Genomic DNA, 19,311 nt, shown 5'->3' with positions numbered 1-19,311 from the left:
AACAACCATATCAATTACAATCAGTACAATTCGATATTTATGAGCGGCGCGAGTTCTATGCGGCACCAGCGGCAGAATGGGGGATACTGGCAGAATGTCGGGAGTATGGCTGCGGCAAGATCGTATCAACGAGGAGGTAGATTGTTCGAATTGTTCGTCACGAATCGGGAAGAGGTTACTGATCTGGAATAGAAAAGAGCTGATGGACGCTCCTGGTTTGTACAAAAACTGGTTGTTGGATTCTTTCAAACTTTTGGCGACTGAAGAATGTACTGTATACTGAAGAACGGCATAGCAGAATTCAGGGCTGGTTGCGACTAAGTATCATGAAACTAGGAACTTTAGAGACTTCAACCATTATTTTCTACAGAGATAATTTAGAATTTCCTACAACATTGTTGTTCAGGATTTCTTTGATATTCCAACAGAAATTTCCCTAAGAATACGTTCTGGATAAACTCCAGATATTCTTCCTAAGACTTCTAAAGAAAATATCCAAGCAATTCGTCCAACCATTTTTAAAGCATATCTTCAAAGAATTATCCTATAGTACCATCTGATGAAACTTTGTTATGTTCTAAAGTAACTCTTGTTGAACTACCTTATGGGAGTCTGCTTCGATAATGGATAAAAACACAATCAAATCCTTGGATAATATCTTGGAGGAATTCCTTGAGAATTATCGAACGAAATCCTTGGAGAAATTTTCAAAGGAATGATCGGAGTAATTACTGGAAAAATTACTGTACTGTTAGTTTCTGTCAAATCTTGAATGAACTTTTGAAGAAGCTATGAAGATTTGATTTAAGAAAACAATCGAGAAATTGTTTGGCAGAACTGCAGGATTAATATTTGAATGAAATGTTAAAAATCCACAGCGAAATTTCTGGAGGAACTTCATAAAAAAACCCAGGTCAAACCTATGGAAGAATCCTTGCAGAAGTGTTATATATATTCCTTGGATAATCCCTTGAGGAATTTTTTGAGCAATTCCTGGGGTTAATGTGGCTGATTTTTTAAAGGAAACCATATGAAAAAGCATGGAAGAATAACTGGAGAAATTGGCGTACGAATTATTGTAGTTTTTCTTGGCAAAACCCCAAAAACAATTCATCAAAAACTGTGGAATGTTTTTTTTTGTGGAATTTCATGAAAGATTTTATGTAAGAATCTTTGGAATATCTCCTATAGAAACAACTAGGGAAGTCAGTGGATGAATTAATTGAATCATCACTAGAAAAAAGCCCTGAGAGAGTTTCTAAGAAAATTTACACAGCTATTCTTGTGAAAATTACAGGAGGTAGAAGCATTGGAGTGCTCAAAAATTTCCTGGAGCAAATGGAAAAAATGTCTCTAAGCATCCTTAGAAAAACTTCTCAAAGAATTTCTGGGAGATTCCAAGGGGATTTTCTGGAGGGATCTTTGAAGGAGTCCCTGAAATTATGCCAGAGAAGATCTTTGTAGAAATCTTCTTGATGCTTTTTTTCAAGGAATCTAAGAATTTTTTGAAGTCATAAAATCGTCCGCAGTTGGTGTCTCTTTGTATTGAATTTTTAAATTAATTGAACAGATAGAAATTTAAAAATTTCAATAGTTAAGTACATCTACTGAGTAATTAATTGATTGAAAAGATTATTTCACACATCAACTAGGTATTTGCTTTAGATTAGAACCTTGAAGGTTTTTCAAAATTCGGCACTAAAACCAACAATTTGATGAGGCTGTAGTAAGAATCAAGCAATTGTCAAAACTTAAAATTCAGTTATCTCTAGAATGGACAACGAAAACAGAAAAATAAAAATGTACGTTGCTTTAATATATCAATTATGAAAAAACGGACGTACGATAAGTTCGACGTTTGATGGACAATTGGCAAAAACTAGCGTGTGAAAATTAAAAAATGACGTCCATCGTTTATCTCCTCAGTCACGCTTTTTCTAATACATAACATAATGGTACTGTCAAACTTTACTTTACTAAACTCCCTTTACTCCCTCAAATAATGGACGTCATTTTGCGTGTTCTTGCTACTACTTTGGCAAATTTTCCCGCTCAAATAACGACTATATCATATTTCAACTTAAATTTCAAAACTAGGTCAAAATTTGAACCTTGACACTTTTGATCATGTTTGACAAAAACGTCACAGGGGTTGAACTTTTAAATACTGGGGCTGGTCCTATCTGACATTTCGAGAGACACTGAAAACAAAATGCACTCAAAATTTAAGTTTAAACCAAGAGATGTGACAAAATCTAAAAAAAAACAGAAAAGTTGTTTTTTGGACTTAAACAAACAAAAAACATTAAAAGTAAACATGAATTTCTGGCCTAAACTAAAACGTTTGGTACTTGAAATGGGATAGTGCTTTAGGACCCTATTGCTCTCTTACTTGAGCCATTATGCAGCCCATAGACGACTCAGGTTGTTTGACCAACATTGACTCCGCCCCCAGGTTGGTGTTCATGTTGGGTGTATGTTTGACTGTAAGTGATGCTTCTTGACAAACCAATTTGACAGTTTGTGAAACCGATTTGACGGATTGTGAATTGTTCGGCCAAAATGGACGTGGACGGAGCCAAATGTTTGACGTACTGATCGTACCGTCTTAGGGAAGTTTCACGAACATCGATGTCAGCATGTCAAATTGAAGTTTTTGCGTGCCATGAACTGCCGATGCAGATGGGTGGCAAGTCAAAATGCGTGAATTTACACAGCGTCGACGACATGGTAATCTAGCTAATGTGCTCTCTTGAGTGGTTTCTATATATTCCACAAGCGTTTTCCCACAATCTGTAGTTCAAAGTTGCAGTTCTACCGGTGATTCCGACCAAATGGCCAAAAAAATCAATACGGAATTCTTCGAGGGATCGTACCAGGAATTTCTACAAGGAATCCATCAGGAATGTCACCAGGAATTCATGCAGGTAATGGGATTTCTTTTAAAGTTCTTCCAGGAATTCCATCAGGAGAGTTTACAAGTAATTGTAAGGATTACACCAGGAACTCCATCAAAATTTCCTCCAGGAATTCCAACAGGAGTGCTTCAAAAGATTCAATCATGTGTTCCACGAAGGATTACAGCAGGAGTTCCTTCAGGGTTTTCATTAAGAGTTTCTCTAGGGATTCCATCGGAAGTTCCTCTGTGCATTCCATCGGATGTTTTTCTAGGGATTCCATAGGAAGTTCTTCTGGAGATTCTCAAGAATTTCATCAGATGTTCTTCAAGAGATTCCATCAGGAGGTGCTTCAGGGATTCCACCTGGAACTCCTCTAGGATTTCCATCAGGAGTTCGTCTAGCAATTATATGAGAAATTACTCAAGAGATTCCCCCACGAATTTCTTCCACTAGGGATTCCTCCAGGAATTCTACCAGGAGTTCCTCTAGGGATCCACCAGGAGTTTTTCTGGGGATTTCATCAGGAGTTCCTCCAAAGATTCTATCAGCAATTCCTCCAGGTATTCTATCAGGAATTTCTGGAGGGATTCTATCAGAAGTATATTTAGGGCTTCCATCAGAGTTCTTCCGGGGACCTCATCAGGAGTTACTCCAAGGATTCTACCAAGAATTCCTTGAGCGATTTCATCTCAAGAGATTCCCTCAGGAGTTCCTCGAGGAATTCCATCAGGTTTTCTTCTAGGGATATCATAAGGAGTCCCTCTAGGGATTCTATCAGGAGTTCCTTTAAGAATATCCTTAGGAATTCCTCCAAGGCTTCTATCAGGAGTTCTTTCAAGGATTCCATTAGAAGTTCCTGTAGGGATTCTATCAGGAGCGCCTCTGAGAGTTCTTTTGAGGATATCATCAAGAGTTCCTCTAGGGATTCCATCGAAAGTTTCTTCTTCTGGCCTTCCTGCAGAGATTCCATCAGAAGTTCCTCCAGAGATTATATCAGGAGTTCCTCGGGGATTACACCAGCAGTTCCTCAAGAGATTCCATCAAGAGTTCCTACAGAGAATTCACCTGGAATTCTTCCACAAATTATATCAGGAGTTCCTCGAGGAATTCCATCAGGATTATTTCTAGTGATATCATAAAGAGTTACTCTAAGGATTATATCAGAAGTTCTATCAGGAATCTTATCAGGACTTATTTCAGGTATTTCATCAGAAGTTCCTATTGGGATTCCCTGCGATGATTCCATCAGGAGTTCCTTAAAGAATAGCTCGAGGAATTTCTCCAAGGATTCCATCAAGAGTTTCTATAGGGATTCTATCAGGAGTATCTTTAGTGCTTCCAGCAGAGATCTTCTGGGGATTTCATCAGGAGTTCCTCCTGGGATTCCATCAATAGTTTTTTTCAGAGATTCCACCTATAATTCTTCCAGAGATTCTATCAGGAGTTCCTCCAGAGATTAAATCATCCAGAGGAATATCATAAGGAGTTCCATTAGGAATCTTATCAGGAATTCCTCCGGGATTATCATCAAAAGTTCCTATAAGGATTCCACCACAAGTTTTTTCAGAGTTTCTATCTGGCATTCCTCCAGAGATTATATCAGGAGCTCCTCAAGGAAGTGCTTCAGGATTGCTTTTATGGCTTGCATAGGAAGTTTCTCCAGGGATTCCTCTAGGATATTCATCAGAAGTTCTTCCAAGAATTCCATGAGAGAAACTAATGATTGCATCAGGAATACATTTATTCAGTTTCTGCAGGGATTCAATCAGAATTTCTTCCTTAATACTTAAAATATTTCAAATCCTCTTGGGACGCCATCATGAACACCTTTTGGAATTCCATTAGGAGTTCTGTTAGGTATTCTATCAGGAATTCTTCTAAAGGTTCCTTCAGGAATTCCTCTAGGGTTATTCTAGGTTGCATCAGGCTATTTACTAGGGATTCCTCCTGGATTTTATTAAGGGATTCTACCAGAATTGTCTTTCAGGGTTTTTAGTGACTTTTTCAAGGGTTTTCTTCCATTAATTCTTCAAGGGAGTCCTCCCGGAATTAATCAAGGGATGCCTCCCGAATTTCTCCAACAAATTAATCTCGGAATTCCTTTAAGAGTTTTTCCCGGAATATCTCCAAGAATCCTCTTGAAGAGTTATCAGGATTTCCTCCAGGGATTTTACCAAAAATTTCTTATAAGGATTTTATCACCGGAATCATTTTAGTACCAATTACCAGAAATTCCTTAGAAAATCCGAAATTCGAAAATCACTCACGAATATCCTCTAGGGATTCCAGAGGTTCCTCTATGGTTTGTTCACCCAGGCGATTCTGATTTTCATCATGATTTCATGATTCCCATCAGGAAACCTTCGAGGATTTCAGCTGAAACTCTCATAGGGATTCCGCTAGAAAATCTTTCAGCAACTCCACCAATATTTTTGCGGTAATTTTACCGGGAATTCAAAAAATCCAAGGATTCCATAACGAATTTCTTGTGGGATTTGACCACGATTTCCTTTAAAAATTCCACCATTAATTCCTCCAGAGACTTTACCAGTAGAGTTTTCAATCCCGGGAACATTTCCCGGGAAATGAGATTTCCCGGGATTCCCGTTTCCCGGGAAATGATTTTCTATTTCCCGGGATTCCCGTATTTCTCGTTAAGCTCTGTCTCAATGAAGAATTGAGCATATTTATTCAAGTAAACTATCGCACAATTTACTTTTCACATCATACCAACAAATGTCCTCACTAGGTTACTAATTACATTTTGATGTTTATTGGTGTTATTTTCGTAATCAAATAGTTATTTATAAATGCATATCTTTTTGACGATATGTTTTTCCAAGAAAGTTCATATGCAAAACAATATGAAGGAACTTTCGAGTGATTTATTCCATGATTTGAGTAGGTTTATAGATTTTTTATGATTTCTATATTTTTGTTGCTTTCTATACGAGCTCGGACCTCGTTGATCCATCTCGCTTACGGTTTCTATCAAAAGTAAAAGTCACAATTTTTAGCGAAAGGCTCTAGTTGGTTTTTATTATAGTGTTTGAAATGATTGATTAGGGGTCTATTTTATAAGTCGAGTCGATCAAAAACGACTCGACTGGAGTCACTGTCGACCAAAAAAGTCACTCGACACGACTCTGTCACTCTAATTATTCGACAGCTGTCCACTCTATGTGACAGGATTAATATGGTAGTCGATGGGTAACTTCTGAAATATGCATGCCTACTGTGTTCCACAGTGACTGCAGACGAGTCACATAAAATGGTTCGATTTACAAAAATAGACTCCTAAATATTGGCAAGTATTATTTGAATTTAAGATGATTTGTCTAGCATGACCTGATGAAGGCTTCAACTATCAAAAAACGAAGCCAACAGAATTTTTGTAGAAACATAGATAAATTACTCACAAATAAGAGAAATAATCGTGCTTATTTACTGTTCTAAAATATAGGGGTCTATTTTAAAAATCGAGCAATCTCAAGTGACTCATCTGTAGTCATTGTCGATCAAACTAAGCATGCATATTTCAGCTGTCACACGTCGACTGCCATAGTTATCCGGTCACATAGAATGACAACTGTCGAAAAACTCGAGTGACAGAGCCGTGTTGAGCGAATTTTTTGGTCGACAGTGATTTCAGTCGAGTCATTTCGATCGACTCGACTTATAAAATAGGGCCCATAATATACATTAAATGTAAAAAAATCAAAGAACTGCATGAAATTAGCTTAATTTACAGGTTTTAAGGATTTCCCGGGATCCCGGGAATTCCCGGGAAATGACAATTTTATTTCCCGTTTCCCGGGAAGTCAAATCCCGGGAAAATTGAAAACTCTATTTACCAGTATTTTATCTTATTATTTCACCGGTATTTTTAAAAGAGAGGAGTTTTTTTTAAGGAATTTCACCAGGAGTTCTTCTAGGGTTAACACTGGAAATATCAGAGTTTCGCTAGAATTTCCACCAGAAAAATCTACCAGAGTTTCTACTAGAAAATGCTTCAATGGTTTCACTGGGATTTCCCTTCTTAGATTTTTTCAGTGTTATCATAAATTTCTCCAGGGAATTGAGTAAAAAATTTCACAAGTTCACAAGATTTTTATTTATATAAAACCACCAATATTTTCGCGAGAGTATCGACCAGGAATTCCATGAAGGATTGAACTAGAAAGTCTTCCTTTCTCAACTCTAGGTATTCCATCAGGCTCCAAAATTCCAAAAGATTATTCATACAGGGATTTTACTCATTTTTACTCAGAGGATGAAACACAGCATTTCTCTGAATTTGTTTAGGTTGAATCCCAGGAAGATTTTTTTTTTAAACTCCTGTAAAAATCCATGGAACAATTTCTTGAGAGCTCTTTGGAGGACTTATAAAAAAAAAACACTGGAGAAATTCCCAGAGAATTCCCCGGAGAGAGCAATTCATGAAAGTGTTCCTACAGCATTCTCTAAGCCTAAGAGAATTTCTGGTGGACTCCTTGGAAAAAATCCTTCAAGAAATAATGGAAGGAATTGATGGATAAATTCCTTTAAGAATCATCGGAGAAATTTCTCGTAAATTCTTGAAGTTATTCCTTCAGAAATCCCAGGTCAAATGCGTCGTAGGGTTCCTTTCCTACAAGGAAGAATCTTTGAAGGAAACACTGGAAGAATTTATAAAATAATTTATTGAATATTCCTCAGAAGAATACTCGGAAAATAACCTGGGGGAACCTCTCGAAAAATTGCAAGCGAAATCTCTGAAAGAATTCCTGGTGGAATCCGGTGTAGAAAGTTTTTTGAATTCCTTTGCAGTATTTCTTGTGGAATACCTGGAGAAGCTTCTAAATAAATCCGTTAAGAAATTCTGGGTAGAATCACTGTAATCTCTGCATGTATTTCTGTAGGAATTTTTGAAGGAATTTCTAGCGCAAATCGCGAAGGAACCGCTGAAGCAATCCCTGGAAGAATGTTTGGACTAATGGCTGAAGGATTTTCTGGAGGTATTTCTAGGGAAATCACTAGAAGAATCACTGGAAAATGTTTGATAGAAGCAATTCCTGGTGGATTTTTTTATGGAATTCCTGTATTATTTTTTTGGGAGAGATTCATTGAGCAATCTCTTTAAGAATTTCTAGAGACATTCCTGAGGGAAACACAGGAAAAGAATCCTTATAGAATCTGTTAAGAAATTCCTAAATAAATCTTTGGGGGATCACTGAAGAAATCGCTTGGGAAGTTTTTGGTTAAATCCCTGGAGGAAAATTACCCGAAAGAATCGCTGATGAAATTTCTTTTGGAATTTTTGAAATAACTTCTGGTGGAATTTAGAAGGAGTCCTAGGAGGAAGCCCTAAAAAAATCCCAGTAAATTTCTTGGAGGAAATGAAATGGAAATAATTTCTGAAGGAATATTTGAAGAAGTAGTTATAACAATCTATGGAGGAATCCTTGGAGACAGCCTTAGAGTAACATCTGAAGAATTACTGAAGAAATCACTTGAGTATTTTTTTTACTAATCTTTGAAGGAATCAGTGGGGGAAACCATGAATAATTAGCAGAGGAACCTTTGAAGGAATTTCTGGAAGAATGTCACCTGATGGTATGTCTGAAGGATTTTCTCCGGAAGAATTTCTGGTTAAATTAGTGGATAAATTTCTAGTGACAAAATTCCTGGTAGAATCCCAGGAAGTATTTCTGGCGGAATCCTTAGTATAATCATGGATTCCTTTAAAAACTTCAAAGTAGAACAACTAGAGGAAACCACTAACTATTCTGGATAGAATCTTTAAATAAATTGCCATTCCCATATCGATGAAGTTCAGAATAATCCACGACAGAGACCTCTCATAATTTTAGAGTTTTGCCAAAATACTTCGTGGGAATTATTACTGAAATCCCTCATCAATATTCATTCCGGGTACTGCTCTTTCTCACTTCGATTATTGCCCAAAACTCCTAAAAATATCTCCCCCGCAGCAACAGAACTCGAAAAATTAACAGTCACATATTAACTAGGCTTGATAGAAACTCCTCTGCGAGGCAAAGAGGAGGCGATTTTGCCGTTTTTCTGAGGAGGAAAAAAATAACTCAAAATTTTCAACACAGATCCTCATTTCACCGAACTCTAATGATGTTGAGGAGCATTATCAAGCCTGCGAAACATGCGAAGAAATATAATTTGCTGCAACGAACTTTGTCAGTCGGTCAAACGGTTGCTGCATCATGAATCAGTTTGACTAACTTGGGGGCGGAGTCAATGTTGGTCAAACCATCTGAGCGTCTGTGGGCTGCATTACGCCTTACTCCTTCTTGAAATACGTTCGACTATCGTATTTCACACGCAGGCACAAGAGATTGTTAGTCTCATTTATTTAAAAACCGCTTCTATTATCCAAATTTTCTATATTTGTGAACCTTCCTTTAACATTTTTGAAATACGTAACTAGATCGGCAGCCCTTTTGCTTCAAATCTGCACTTGTAGAGTAAGTCAGCAAATGTTGAGTGGTCAAATTTTGACTTACCTTACTTCAAAGCCTAGATTTATTTGACGATGTTGGTACATCCATAAAACCAACATTTAAACTAAACTCAGTAATTATCAATTAAGCCAAAACCAACTCGAATGTGCGGTAGCAACTTGAAAAACCACGATCATAGTCCTCAATTAGCACCCGCTGTCAAATTGCAACATCGTTTCCTTTGCTGGCTTGCCGCCTCTCAATCGTGATCCTAGTATTCACAAGTGCCAAACCCCAAAAACGCACAAGAAAGAAAAACCTAGCAAACAACCAGGCATCTGCAGTCGTTTCTCCGATTTGAATCCTAACACAATTCCATCGTGACCGCCTCATTTTTGTTGGGCATAATGGTACGAGTCAAATACAACAGCCGCATATGAAAATCACACGCAGTTCATAGGCCTACACAAATGCCCAACTGCATCCACGGAACAAACCCGTACGGGAGTCTCAGCATCGTTGGAGACAGTCACAGTAGAATGTTTCAGTACGATTAACCACCCTAGTGCAACTGGTTGCAGCATTAATATACAGCATCGCTTCCCAAACTTGGCTTTCGCGACCCCCCGACCTGTCAGCGCCTCGCTTTGGTCTTTCAACAAAATGCGAGGTGACGAGGCGTTGGGGGGTCGCGAAACCCAAGTTTGGGAAACGATGATATACAGTATTGGACAATACATTTGTAACTTGACCGATTTGAATGAAATTTTGACAGACTTCATAACATGTTTTATGTAATCATTCCAATCATGAATTCAAAAGTAATAATAGTTTGACTAAAGTGATATTTGCTTTTCATCGAACAATCTGAGAGAAGTTCCTGAAAAATCTATGAAATGGTCGTGTAACAATCTCAGAGGGTTTCTCTGGAGCCTCTAGAATTTTGCAACGAAATTCACAGCAGAATGAGGAAAAAAGTGACATTAGAGACTATTTTGGTCTAAATCTACAAATTCGCTGAAACTACCATGATGCTATTCCTACATTTTTTTGAGTTATGTCACTTATTAAAATTTATCAAGAAAGTCATTTTAGTCGACCCGTTATTGCATTATTCAAATTTTGAACTAGCTATTGAAAAAATCACTCTAAAATATATGTCGAATTTCAAAAATTAGTAAAAAGTAAAAATAACTTAGATCTAACCATTTAGAGTTAACCTTATTCATGGAAAATCGAAAAAGTAGCAAATGTATTGCCCAATACTGTAGGTTTGTGGCCCCAGCAGAAGCAGTAACGGCAACACACCCACAAACAAGTGGAACCAACAAGTTTCTGGCTGTCATCGACGAATTTGTCTCCATCGGTTTTGGAACCAAGATCGCGCTGCGCTAACAATGCTCGTCATTTGACATTAATCCGCGTATAATGCTTCTGCCTTTTTTTTCTCCTAGCACTATGCTTCGCTTCCTAATCCATATTCTCATCATGTGTGTCTCATTCGACGTTTGGCCGGGTCCGACGACCACATGTGGGTCTCCAATCCTTCATCATATCGAAACTGCGTGCGTGCGAACCTCCGCGCCACCACCATATGCTAATGTTAATTTTAGACGTTTCGTTATTCATGTTTACATTCGGAGTTTTCCCTGCTTCTCACATCCACCACCCAAATCCTAAAACATTTCTCATCATTCGTCTAACCGACCATCTTTCTTTGCGTCTCTCGTCGTCTATGTCTACCCATATCTACGCATACGCGTTAGTTTCCAGCTTTAGCCTCTACATAGTGTGTACTTAGCGCGCAAACCGCGCCAGCAGAGCGGTGCAGACCCGCGACTTGAGCATTAAACAGCTCATCGTTTTTGCTGCTGTGCAATAGACTGGTTCAAAAGTGCGTCTTGATAAAAAAAAAATACTTATATGTTCGAGAAAATAATTAAACATTATTTGAAACTCGTGGTCCCGGCCACGGTGTACTATATTAAGAAGGTGATATATTCCGCAAACTGACAGAAATTTACGAAAAATATGATCTAGTGGTCCGGAAGGTACATGGTACGATAGGAGTGACGTCACATGTTTACAATCAAACTTGATATTTATAATATCATATATATTTATTTATCAGTAAAAAGCCTGCCTTGTTAATTTTTATGCCGTGGTCCCGGCAATCTTCGTCTTGCCAATGAGCAATCAGTTCGATGCTCTAGACAAATTTTCCGAACACCAAATCGAAGCAGTCTCTAGCCCAGTCTCTTCGATTCAAGTGAGGAAGCCTAGAGTGCCGCCTATCGTGGTCAGTTGTGCCGAATTTGGGGGATTTTTGCAGGAGATCTTGAACTCCATTAGGGGAATCAAGGTCTCCTTTCAAATCGCAAGGAAAGGAAACTTTCGCGTTTTGCCGGAAACTCTTAAAGATTGCGAACTTCTTCTCAAATATCTTGAAGAGAAGAAGCACATTTTTTTACTTATGACGACAAAACTGAACGTTTGTTCAAAGTTGTCTTGAAAGGTCTCCCAAGTGACCTGGGGATTTTCCCCAGTGCCAGTAATCATTATGAAAAAGAGAATCCAATCTGGTATTGTTCGGAAAGGGCTTTCTGAAGAATATTATTCAGTTCACTTTAACAAAAAAGATCTAAATAATATTAAAGTTTTATAAAAAGCTAGACTTATGTTCGATGTCCGTGTGACATGGGAACATTTCCAGAAACCTGGAGGAAATTTCCAAAACCTCACTCGGTGCCGTCGGTGTCAAAAGTGGGGTCATGGAACCAAAAATTGCCGCATGGATGCTAAATGCATGATTTGCGGATGTTCTTCTCAAGCTAAGGACGTCTGTCCAGTGAAGGAAGATACCGATAAGTTTATATGCGCCAATTGCGGGGCAATCATAAGTCAAATTTTTGGGCCTGCCCTTCGCGTAGGCGAGTCGTTGAGGCTTGTGCCAGGCAGATGAACAATGATGTCATTTACGATAACGATCGTTTCCGGAATTTCCCTGGTAGCGAACAATGCTCATTTTTCAATTAATGATCGCTTGATTAAGAATCATACCCATCAGGAAGATCATAATCATGCTCATTCACAAACTAATTTTAGGCCGTTCGAATCCTTTAATTTCGAATGTATCTCTACCCAAGGAAAATCCTTTGCCGATATCGTTACAGGTAATTTATCCCCCCCCCCTTCATACTATGAGTACCCGTTCTAAATGTTTCAAATCAAATGGAAAAAAAAACCCTGTCGCCACAGGAAACTTCTACTCCACCTCTTCGTCTACCGAAAATTCTAACGGAAAATCATCAGATAATGTACCCACTTCAAGTGATATGTCTGCATCTGATTTTAATTTTCTAACTGAACAATTGAATCTAATGATTGATGCAATGTTCAAGTTAGCGGGATTTGGGGCAAGTGTGCCACCTTAAGCAAATTGTTCTCTAACTTTGTCTAAAGCTTTAAAAACCCAACAATTTAGCCTCACGATGTTAGTTTCGCATCTTTTCATAAGCACTATGCCATTTAAAATGAAAATAATTTCAAAAAGTATTAGTTTTGGAGCTCCTCAAAAATCATCCAAAATTACCTAATTTTCAACACTATGGGGCAAGTGTGCCACCCATATGGGGCAAGACGGCCACCGAATGAACATCACATGTAATTCTACTTGTAATAAAAATTTCTTTATTTCATATTGATATTACTTACAAAGCAGAGACTTATTGATAATTAAAAAAATATTTTTAAGTTTATCGTCATAAGGGGATGCTTTATAACAAGGGTCATTACATGCGGAACTCTCTACTAGTCAATTCGAGTAACTCAAATGGTTATTTTTGTCTTCATTCAATACGATATATGAATTAGCCTTTTATTATGGAGAATATGTATAATATTACACTAGATCAGCAGTAAAAAACGGTAAAATATTGATAAATATAAGTAAAACAGTTCTTAAAACGGCTAAAACCATGTTATTATCGAATATTTGCAGGAAAAATCACTCTGGGCGCAAAAATGCTCGCTATTCCCGTTCTACACTTCAGAAACCAACACTGGTGCCTCATTTTGGTTCATTATTATGATTATGTGGATGATGTTTACATTTTTATGAATTTCACTCCAACCATTTTTGTTTACCAAATAGGTGGCACACTTGCCCCAAAAAGTATAGATTTCAACCAAAATGGATTTCGTATGTGAAACTAAATATTTTTTCGTCCAAATGCTACAATAACTTACACTTTTGTATAGCTTCACGATGTACAATACGTTTGCAAAATCTGTTATTAATTTACCTCTCATCATGCTATTTAGAAACAACGAAATCTTATAAAAATTCACTGAAATCTGATTGTTTTTACAAAATTCGATGTAAATACATGAAAAATAGAGCAATTTTCGTCAAATTTTGATCATCGTTTTATGAACTATTAGGGAACATATAGTTAAGCTCAAAGAAAAAATATATTTTGTAGTTTTTATAAAAATAAGGGGTGGCACACTTGCCCCTATGGCACACTTGCCCCAAATTCCGCTACTCAGGACTTCGAAAATATTCTCAATCAAAAATCAAAATTCCTGGGGGACAGATTTTAAAGAAGTGAGAAATATTATTAAAAAAATCAAAAATATGAAAGCTCCTGGCGATGATGGAATTTTCTACATCCTCATCAAGAAACTTCCAGAAAGTAGCTTATCATTCTTAGTTGATATATTTAACGAATGTTTTCAATTAGCATATTTTCCAGACAAATGGAAAAATGCTAAGGTTGTACCAATTTTAAAACCAGACAAAAATCCTACAGAAGTTTCTAGCTATCGTACAATCAGTTTGCTTTCCTCCATTTTTGAAAGGGTCGTTTTGAACAGAATGATGTGGACCATATCAACGAAAATTCAATTTTTGCCAATGAACAGTTCGGATTCCGCCATGGACATTCGACCACTCATCAACTTTTACGTGTAACAAATTTGATCCGTTGCAACAAATCTGAAGGCTATTCTACTGGATTTGCTCTTCTAGACATAGAAAAAGCATTCGACAGTGTTCAGCATGCAGGTTTGATCGTAAAATTAGAAAACTTTGATTTTCACACATACATAGTTAGAATAATTCGAAGTTATCTGTCAAATCGTACACTTCAGGTTAATTATCAGAACTCCAGCTCCTAATGCTTCCCAAACTCAACTAATAATATTCCCACATAAACCAAAAGCTCTTTATTTGAAACCTTCAAGTAGACATATTGCCACGGTGAGAGAGGTTTCAATAAATTGGTCAGATGAAGTTAAGTATCTAGGGCTCATGCTAGATAAGAATTTAACTTTCAAAAATCACATTGCGGGCATTGTCTCCATCCCCTTATTAATAGAAAATCAAAACTTTGTCTTAAGAACAAGCTTTTGATATTCAAACAAATTTTCAGGCCAGCCATGTTGTATGCTATACCAATATGGACTAGCTGTTGTAATACCAGGAAGAAAGCTCTGCAGAGAATTCAAAATAAAATTTTGAAAATGATTCTGAAGCTTCCTCCCTGGTATAGTACCAATGAGTTACATAGAATATCCAATGTTAAAACATTGGAACAAATGTCAAATACAATAATTAATAATTTCAGGAAAAAATCGTTACAATCTTCTATTGCCACGTTTAATGCGTTATATATTTAGGTTAAGTAAATTGAAAACGTGTTTTTTTTTTCTCTTAAAAGCAGGTGAAATCAACTCAACTGTAAAAAATCTGAACTGCTACGGCAAATGAAATGTAATATTGTTTATATCTTTCACTACTGCACTGCACAAAGCGGCTTCATAAGTGCGAAAATACGAATAAAAATGCGGTTTTGCATCGAATCATGTAGGTGTCTTCAAAGCACTTATTCTTTGGACTGCACACTTTCTCGATTTGATGCAATCGTGCACTTTTATTATTGGCATTTCCACACTTGTAAAAACTTCTGCGATACCCCAGTGGTGAAAAAATGCGCAAAATGCTGTTAATAAAATCTTAATTTGTTTTACCAAATTAGGATGATAGTATTGTCTAATAACACAGAACACCTAGATATAAGAAATTAATGTAATGTTTGGAATGATACTAATAAAGGAACTGAAAATAAAAAAAGAAGTCTTCTCCCGATTTTTCGATGATCCCGGATACTTTCCTAAGCTTTTTCCTTGCACGAACACGTCGTATCCCTTGTCGTGTGCAACAGTGAAAAACTTATGTCAATCCGTTGACCTGTTCTCAAGCCATTTCGTGACATACAAACACCAATCCATTTTGATGAGTCGTTTGGTCAGGAAGCGGTGTTATTTTACACGGGACATCGAACGACGTAAAAAAACCTTAGCGTATAGTTATAACACCGAGTCTGGAATTCTACCTGGACTATCAAAGTTGCCGACATTATAAAAGTTACCTCGTTTTACAGTATAAAATAGTGAAGTTGGAAAGAATAGTTGATTTTTCTACTTTTGTTTTTAGAAAACCGGAAGAAATCATAACTAGTTGAACAATTTCCAAGTAATGGAGTAGCTCGAACGCACAAAATTTAACAGAAGCATAACTATCAGCACCTCTTTTGAACCAGTCTAGCACGCAGTGACTAAACTTTCCTAATGTTGCTTCAAACTCAAATTAATCTATCTTTTTCACGAATCTCTTTTCCACGTACCTCCGTTTGCAACCTAATTATGTTGAACACCAACCGACGACCGCCAACCACCAACAAACAGTACCACATAGGCCCATCCATCGTGTTCATCCGTGCGAGCAGAGCAGTTGCTATCCGGCGACGGGCAATCTGCTGATCGGTCGCGAAAACCGCCTCGAAGCGTCGTCAACCTGCGGCACGGTGCGACCCGAGCGCTACTGCATCGTGTCCCATCTCGAGGAGAAGAAATGTTTCCTGTGCGACACCCGGCCCGAGACGGCCCATATCCCGATGAAGAACCACCGGGTCGGACAGATCATCTACAAGAATCAACCGGGGTAAGTTAGGGTGACTTTTTTGCTTGATATAAATCTAAATTCGATTAAACTTGATCGATCTGAGTCAGTACAGACAGTAACTGCTTCATGATTACATCATAGATGCAGAAAATGTTTTTTTTTACGTAAATATTTATATTTGCGCAATACTTTGAATTAGATATGAATACATAGACTGCGCGTAACGACAAAGCAAGCAAACCTTAAATCGAAAAGCAAGCAATATTGTGTCATCTGGTGTCAGAACAGAGATATTATTTCAAGTTCTGATCACATTTAGACGACGGCTGTTTGAACTACCATACCGCTGCTAATATGATGGTTGCCATGTGCGTGGCCTAGCCTGAACGCTAGACGACTTTTGTCGGTCCAAGTGATGTCATTTTGACAAATAGCTAACGATGATGATGTGTATGCTTTCTACAATTGGGTCCTAAAATTTTTAATAAAAACTTGTTTTTATTTAACAACCCGAAAGAGCATGTTACTTCAACTACTTAAGCATTTTTTCCCGCTCAAATAACTCATATTTAAACTTTAATTTGAAAATTGGGTCCTTGACACTTGATATCATGTTTGACGTTCGCTTAGTCGACAAAAACACCACAGGGGTTTTAGTTTCAACACTGGGGTTGTTCCTATCTGACATTTCGGAAGGGACACGGAAAACAAAATACACCCAAAATTTGAGTTTAAGCCAAGGGGTGTGACAAAATCTAAAAAAATGTTTTTTCGACTTATACCAACGGAAAACATTAGAAAATTGAGTAAACATGTGTTTTTGGCTTAAACTTAAGCGTTTGGCATTAAAATCGGGACAGGGTTTTAGGACCCTATTTTGAAGGATACCGACTTCGACTCCGACTGGTTACTATCAGTTCGATGCACATGCCTCATTTCCAAAACGATGTGAAGAATTATTTCAATAATAATTCTATTCTAATGCGATATCAGAATTTCCTTAGTCATTGTTTCCCAAAGATTTTGAGTCTCATTGTCTTCTATCATCATCATATTCTGTCGGATTTGCAACCACTACCGGATCCTTATTCTACAAAGTTATTCAAGTTATATCAATCGAAATTGATTTCGAACCATCAAAGTATTAGCCAAAAAAGTTTCACCAGAAAACTACGTTCAGACATTATCTATCACAGCGTACAGCCAGCTTATTAGTGGTCTTCCACGAAGTCTCCTACATCTACCAGATTACCTGCTGAATATTATTTTTGCTATTTTTTCTTCCGGAATCCGCATTCAGTGACCAACATGGTACATTTGGTGCGGGTGTGAATCCTTTTTGACCGCAGCTTCTTGTGGAGGCCATATTAGGCCCGACTTCCACTGATGATGCGTCTCCGTATTTCACGGCTAACGTCATTGTCAGCCGTCAGCAAGGATTCAAGGTAGCCGAACTCGTCGACCACTTCGAACATATCCCCGTCTATCGTAACAATGCTACCTAGGCGAGCCCTGTCGCGCTCGGCCCCACCAGCTAGCATGTACTTTGTCTTGGTCTCATTCACTACCAGTCCAACTTTCCTGCCTCGCGTTTCAAACGGGTGTACAGGTCTGCCACCTTTTCAAAATCACCCGCGAAGAAAACAAATTGACTGGAGCTCGTAAAAATCGTACCCCGTCTGTTAAGCCCGGCTCTCTGCATAACACCTTCTAGCGCAATATTGAACAACAGGCAGTCCATCACCTTATCGTAGTCTCCGGCGAGATCCAAACGAACTGGAGTGTTCGCCTGAAACCTTCACACAATTTTGCACACCTTTCATCGTCGCTCTTATCAGTATCTCGTGAGCTTCCCGGGAAAGCTGGTCTCGTTCATGATTTTCCATAGCTCTACGTATGCCGCCTTGAAATCGACGAAAAGGTGATGCGTTGGGACCTGGTGTTCACGACCTTTCTGGAGGATTTGTCGTACAGTATCTAGTCCGTTGTCGATCGGCCGTCAACGAAGCCGGCTAGATAACTTCCCACGGAGTCGTTTACTACAGGTGACAGACGACGAAAGATGATCTGGGATAATACTTTATGAGCCACATTTAGAATGGTGATCACTCGAAAGTTCTCACAATCTAACTTGTCGCATTTCTTGTAGATGGGGCATATTACCCCTTCCTTCCACTTTCATCTTTATGAGTTCAGCTCCGATACCATCCTTACCAGCTGCTTTATTGTTCTTGAGCTGGCGAATGACATCCTTAATCTCCCTCAAAGTGGGGGCTGGTTGGTTTCCATCGTCCGCAGTACTAACGAAGGCATTTCCTCCGTTGTCCCGTCCTTCATTGCCTGTGTTCTCAGCGCCATTCAGGTGTTCGTCGAGGTGCTGCTTTCATTTTTCGATCACCTCATGCTCGTTCGTCAAAATTCTCTCATCCTTATCCCTGCACATCTCGACTCGCGGCACGAACCGTTGCGGGATGCGTTGAGCTTCTGATAGAACTTACGTGTTTCTTGAAACCGACACAGCTGCTCCATCTCCTCGCACTCCGTCTCCTCCAGGCGGCGTTTTTTCTCCCGAAAGAGCTGCTGTTGCCGGCCCATGTACCCGACGTTGCTCTCAGCTACATTGTGGATGGCTGCTTTTACTGTTCTCCAGGAGTCCCTAAGAGGAGCTTCATCCAGCTCACCCTCTTCCGATTGCTTAAGCCGCTCTAGGTCATACCGGGGCGGCCGTCGATACCGTACATTGTTAAAGACGCAGAGTTTTGGGCGCAGTTTCACCATCAGTGGTCAGAGTCGATAGGTCCTGACGTCAATAATGTATGAGAAGTTCCGTCCAGCAGTCAGAACATGGTCGATTTGTGATTCTGTCTGTTGTGGTGATCTCCAGGTATATAGGTATGGAAGGCTGTGCTGGAAGTATAGGTGCTACGAATGGCCATATTTTTGGAGGCGGTGAAATCAATTAGTCGTAGCCCGTTTTCGTTCGTCAGCC

The 19,311-nt window shown here is 38.5% G+C and overlaps 1 protein-coding gene across 7 annotated transcripts in view; it reads left to right on the top strand.

Annotated features, from left to right (window-relative positions):
• Window positions 1–19,311, top strand: part of LOC5578743 (laminin subunit beta-1) — a 59,290-nt gene that overhangs the window by 30,670 nt on the left and 9,309 nt on the right. For all 7 annotated transcript variants that reach the window (XM_021852692.1, XM_021852693.1, XM_021852690.1 and 4 more), the window contains exon 5: window positions 16,106–16,361. In XM_021852692.1, the coding sequence (XP_021708384.1) occupies window positions 16,106–16,361 (256 nt within the window). The remainder of the gene's footprint in view (window positions 1–16,105; window positions 16,362–19,311) is intronic.

This window comes from Aedes aegypti, chromosome 3 (genome assembly GCF_002204515.2).
Source record: "Aedes aegypti strain LVP_AGWG chromosome 3, AaegL5.0 Primary Assembly, whole genome shotgun sequence".
Classification (NCBI taxonomy): Eukaryota; Metazoa; Arthropoda; class Insecta; order Diptera; family Culicidae; genus Aedes; species Aedes aegypti.
Note: the sequence above shows the minus strand (reverse complement) of the source record. Positions and strands in the feature narration are given on the sequence as shown.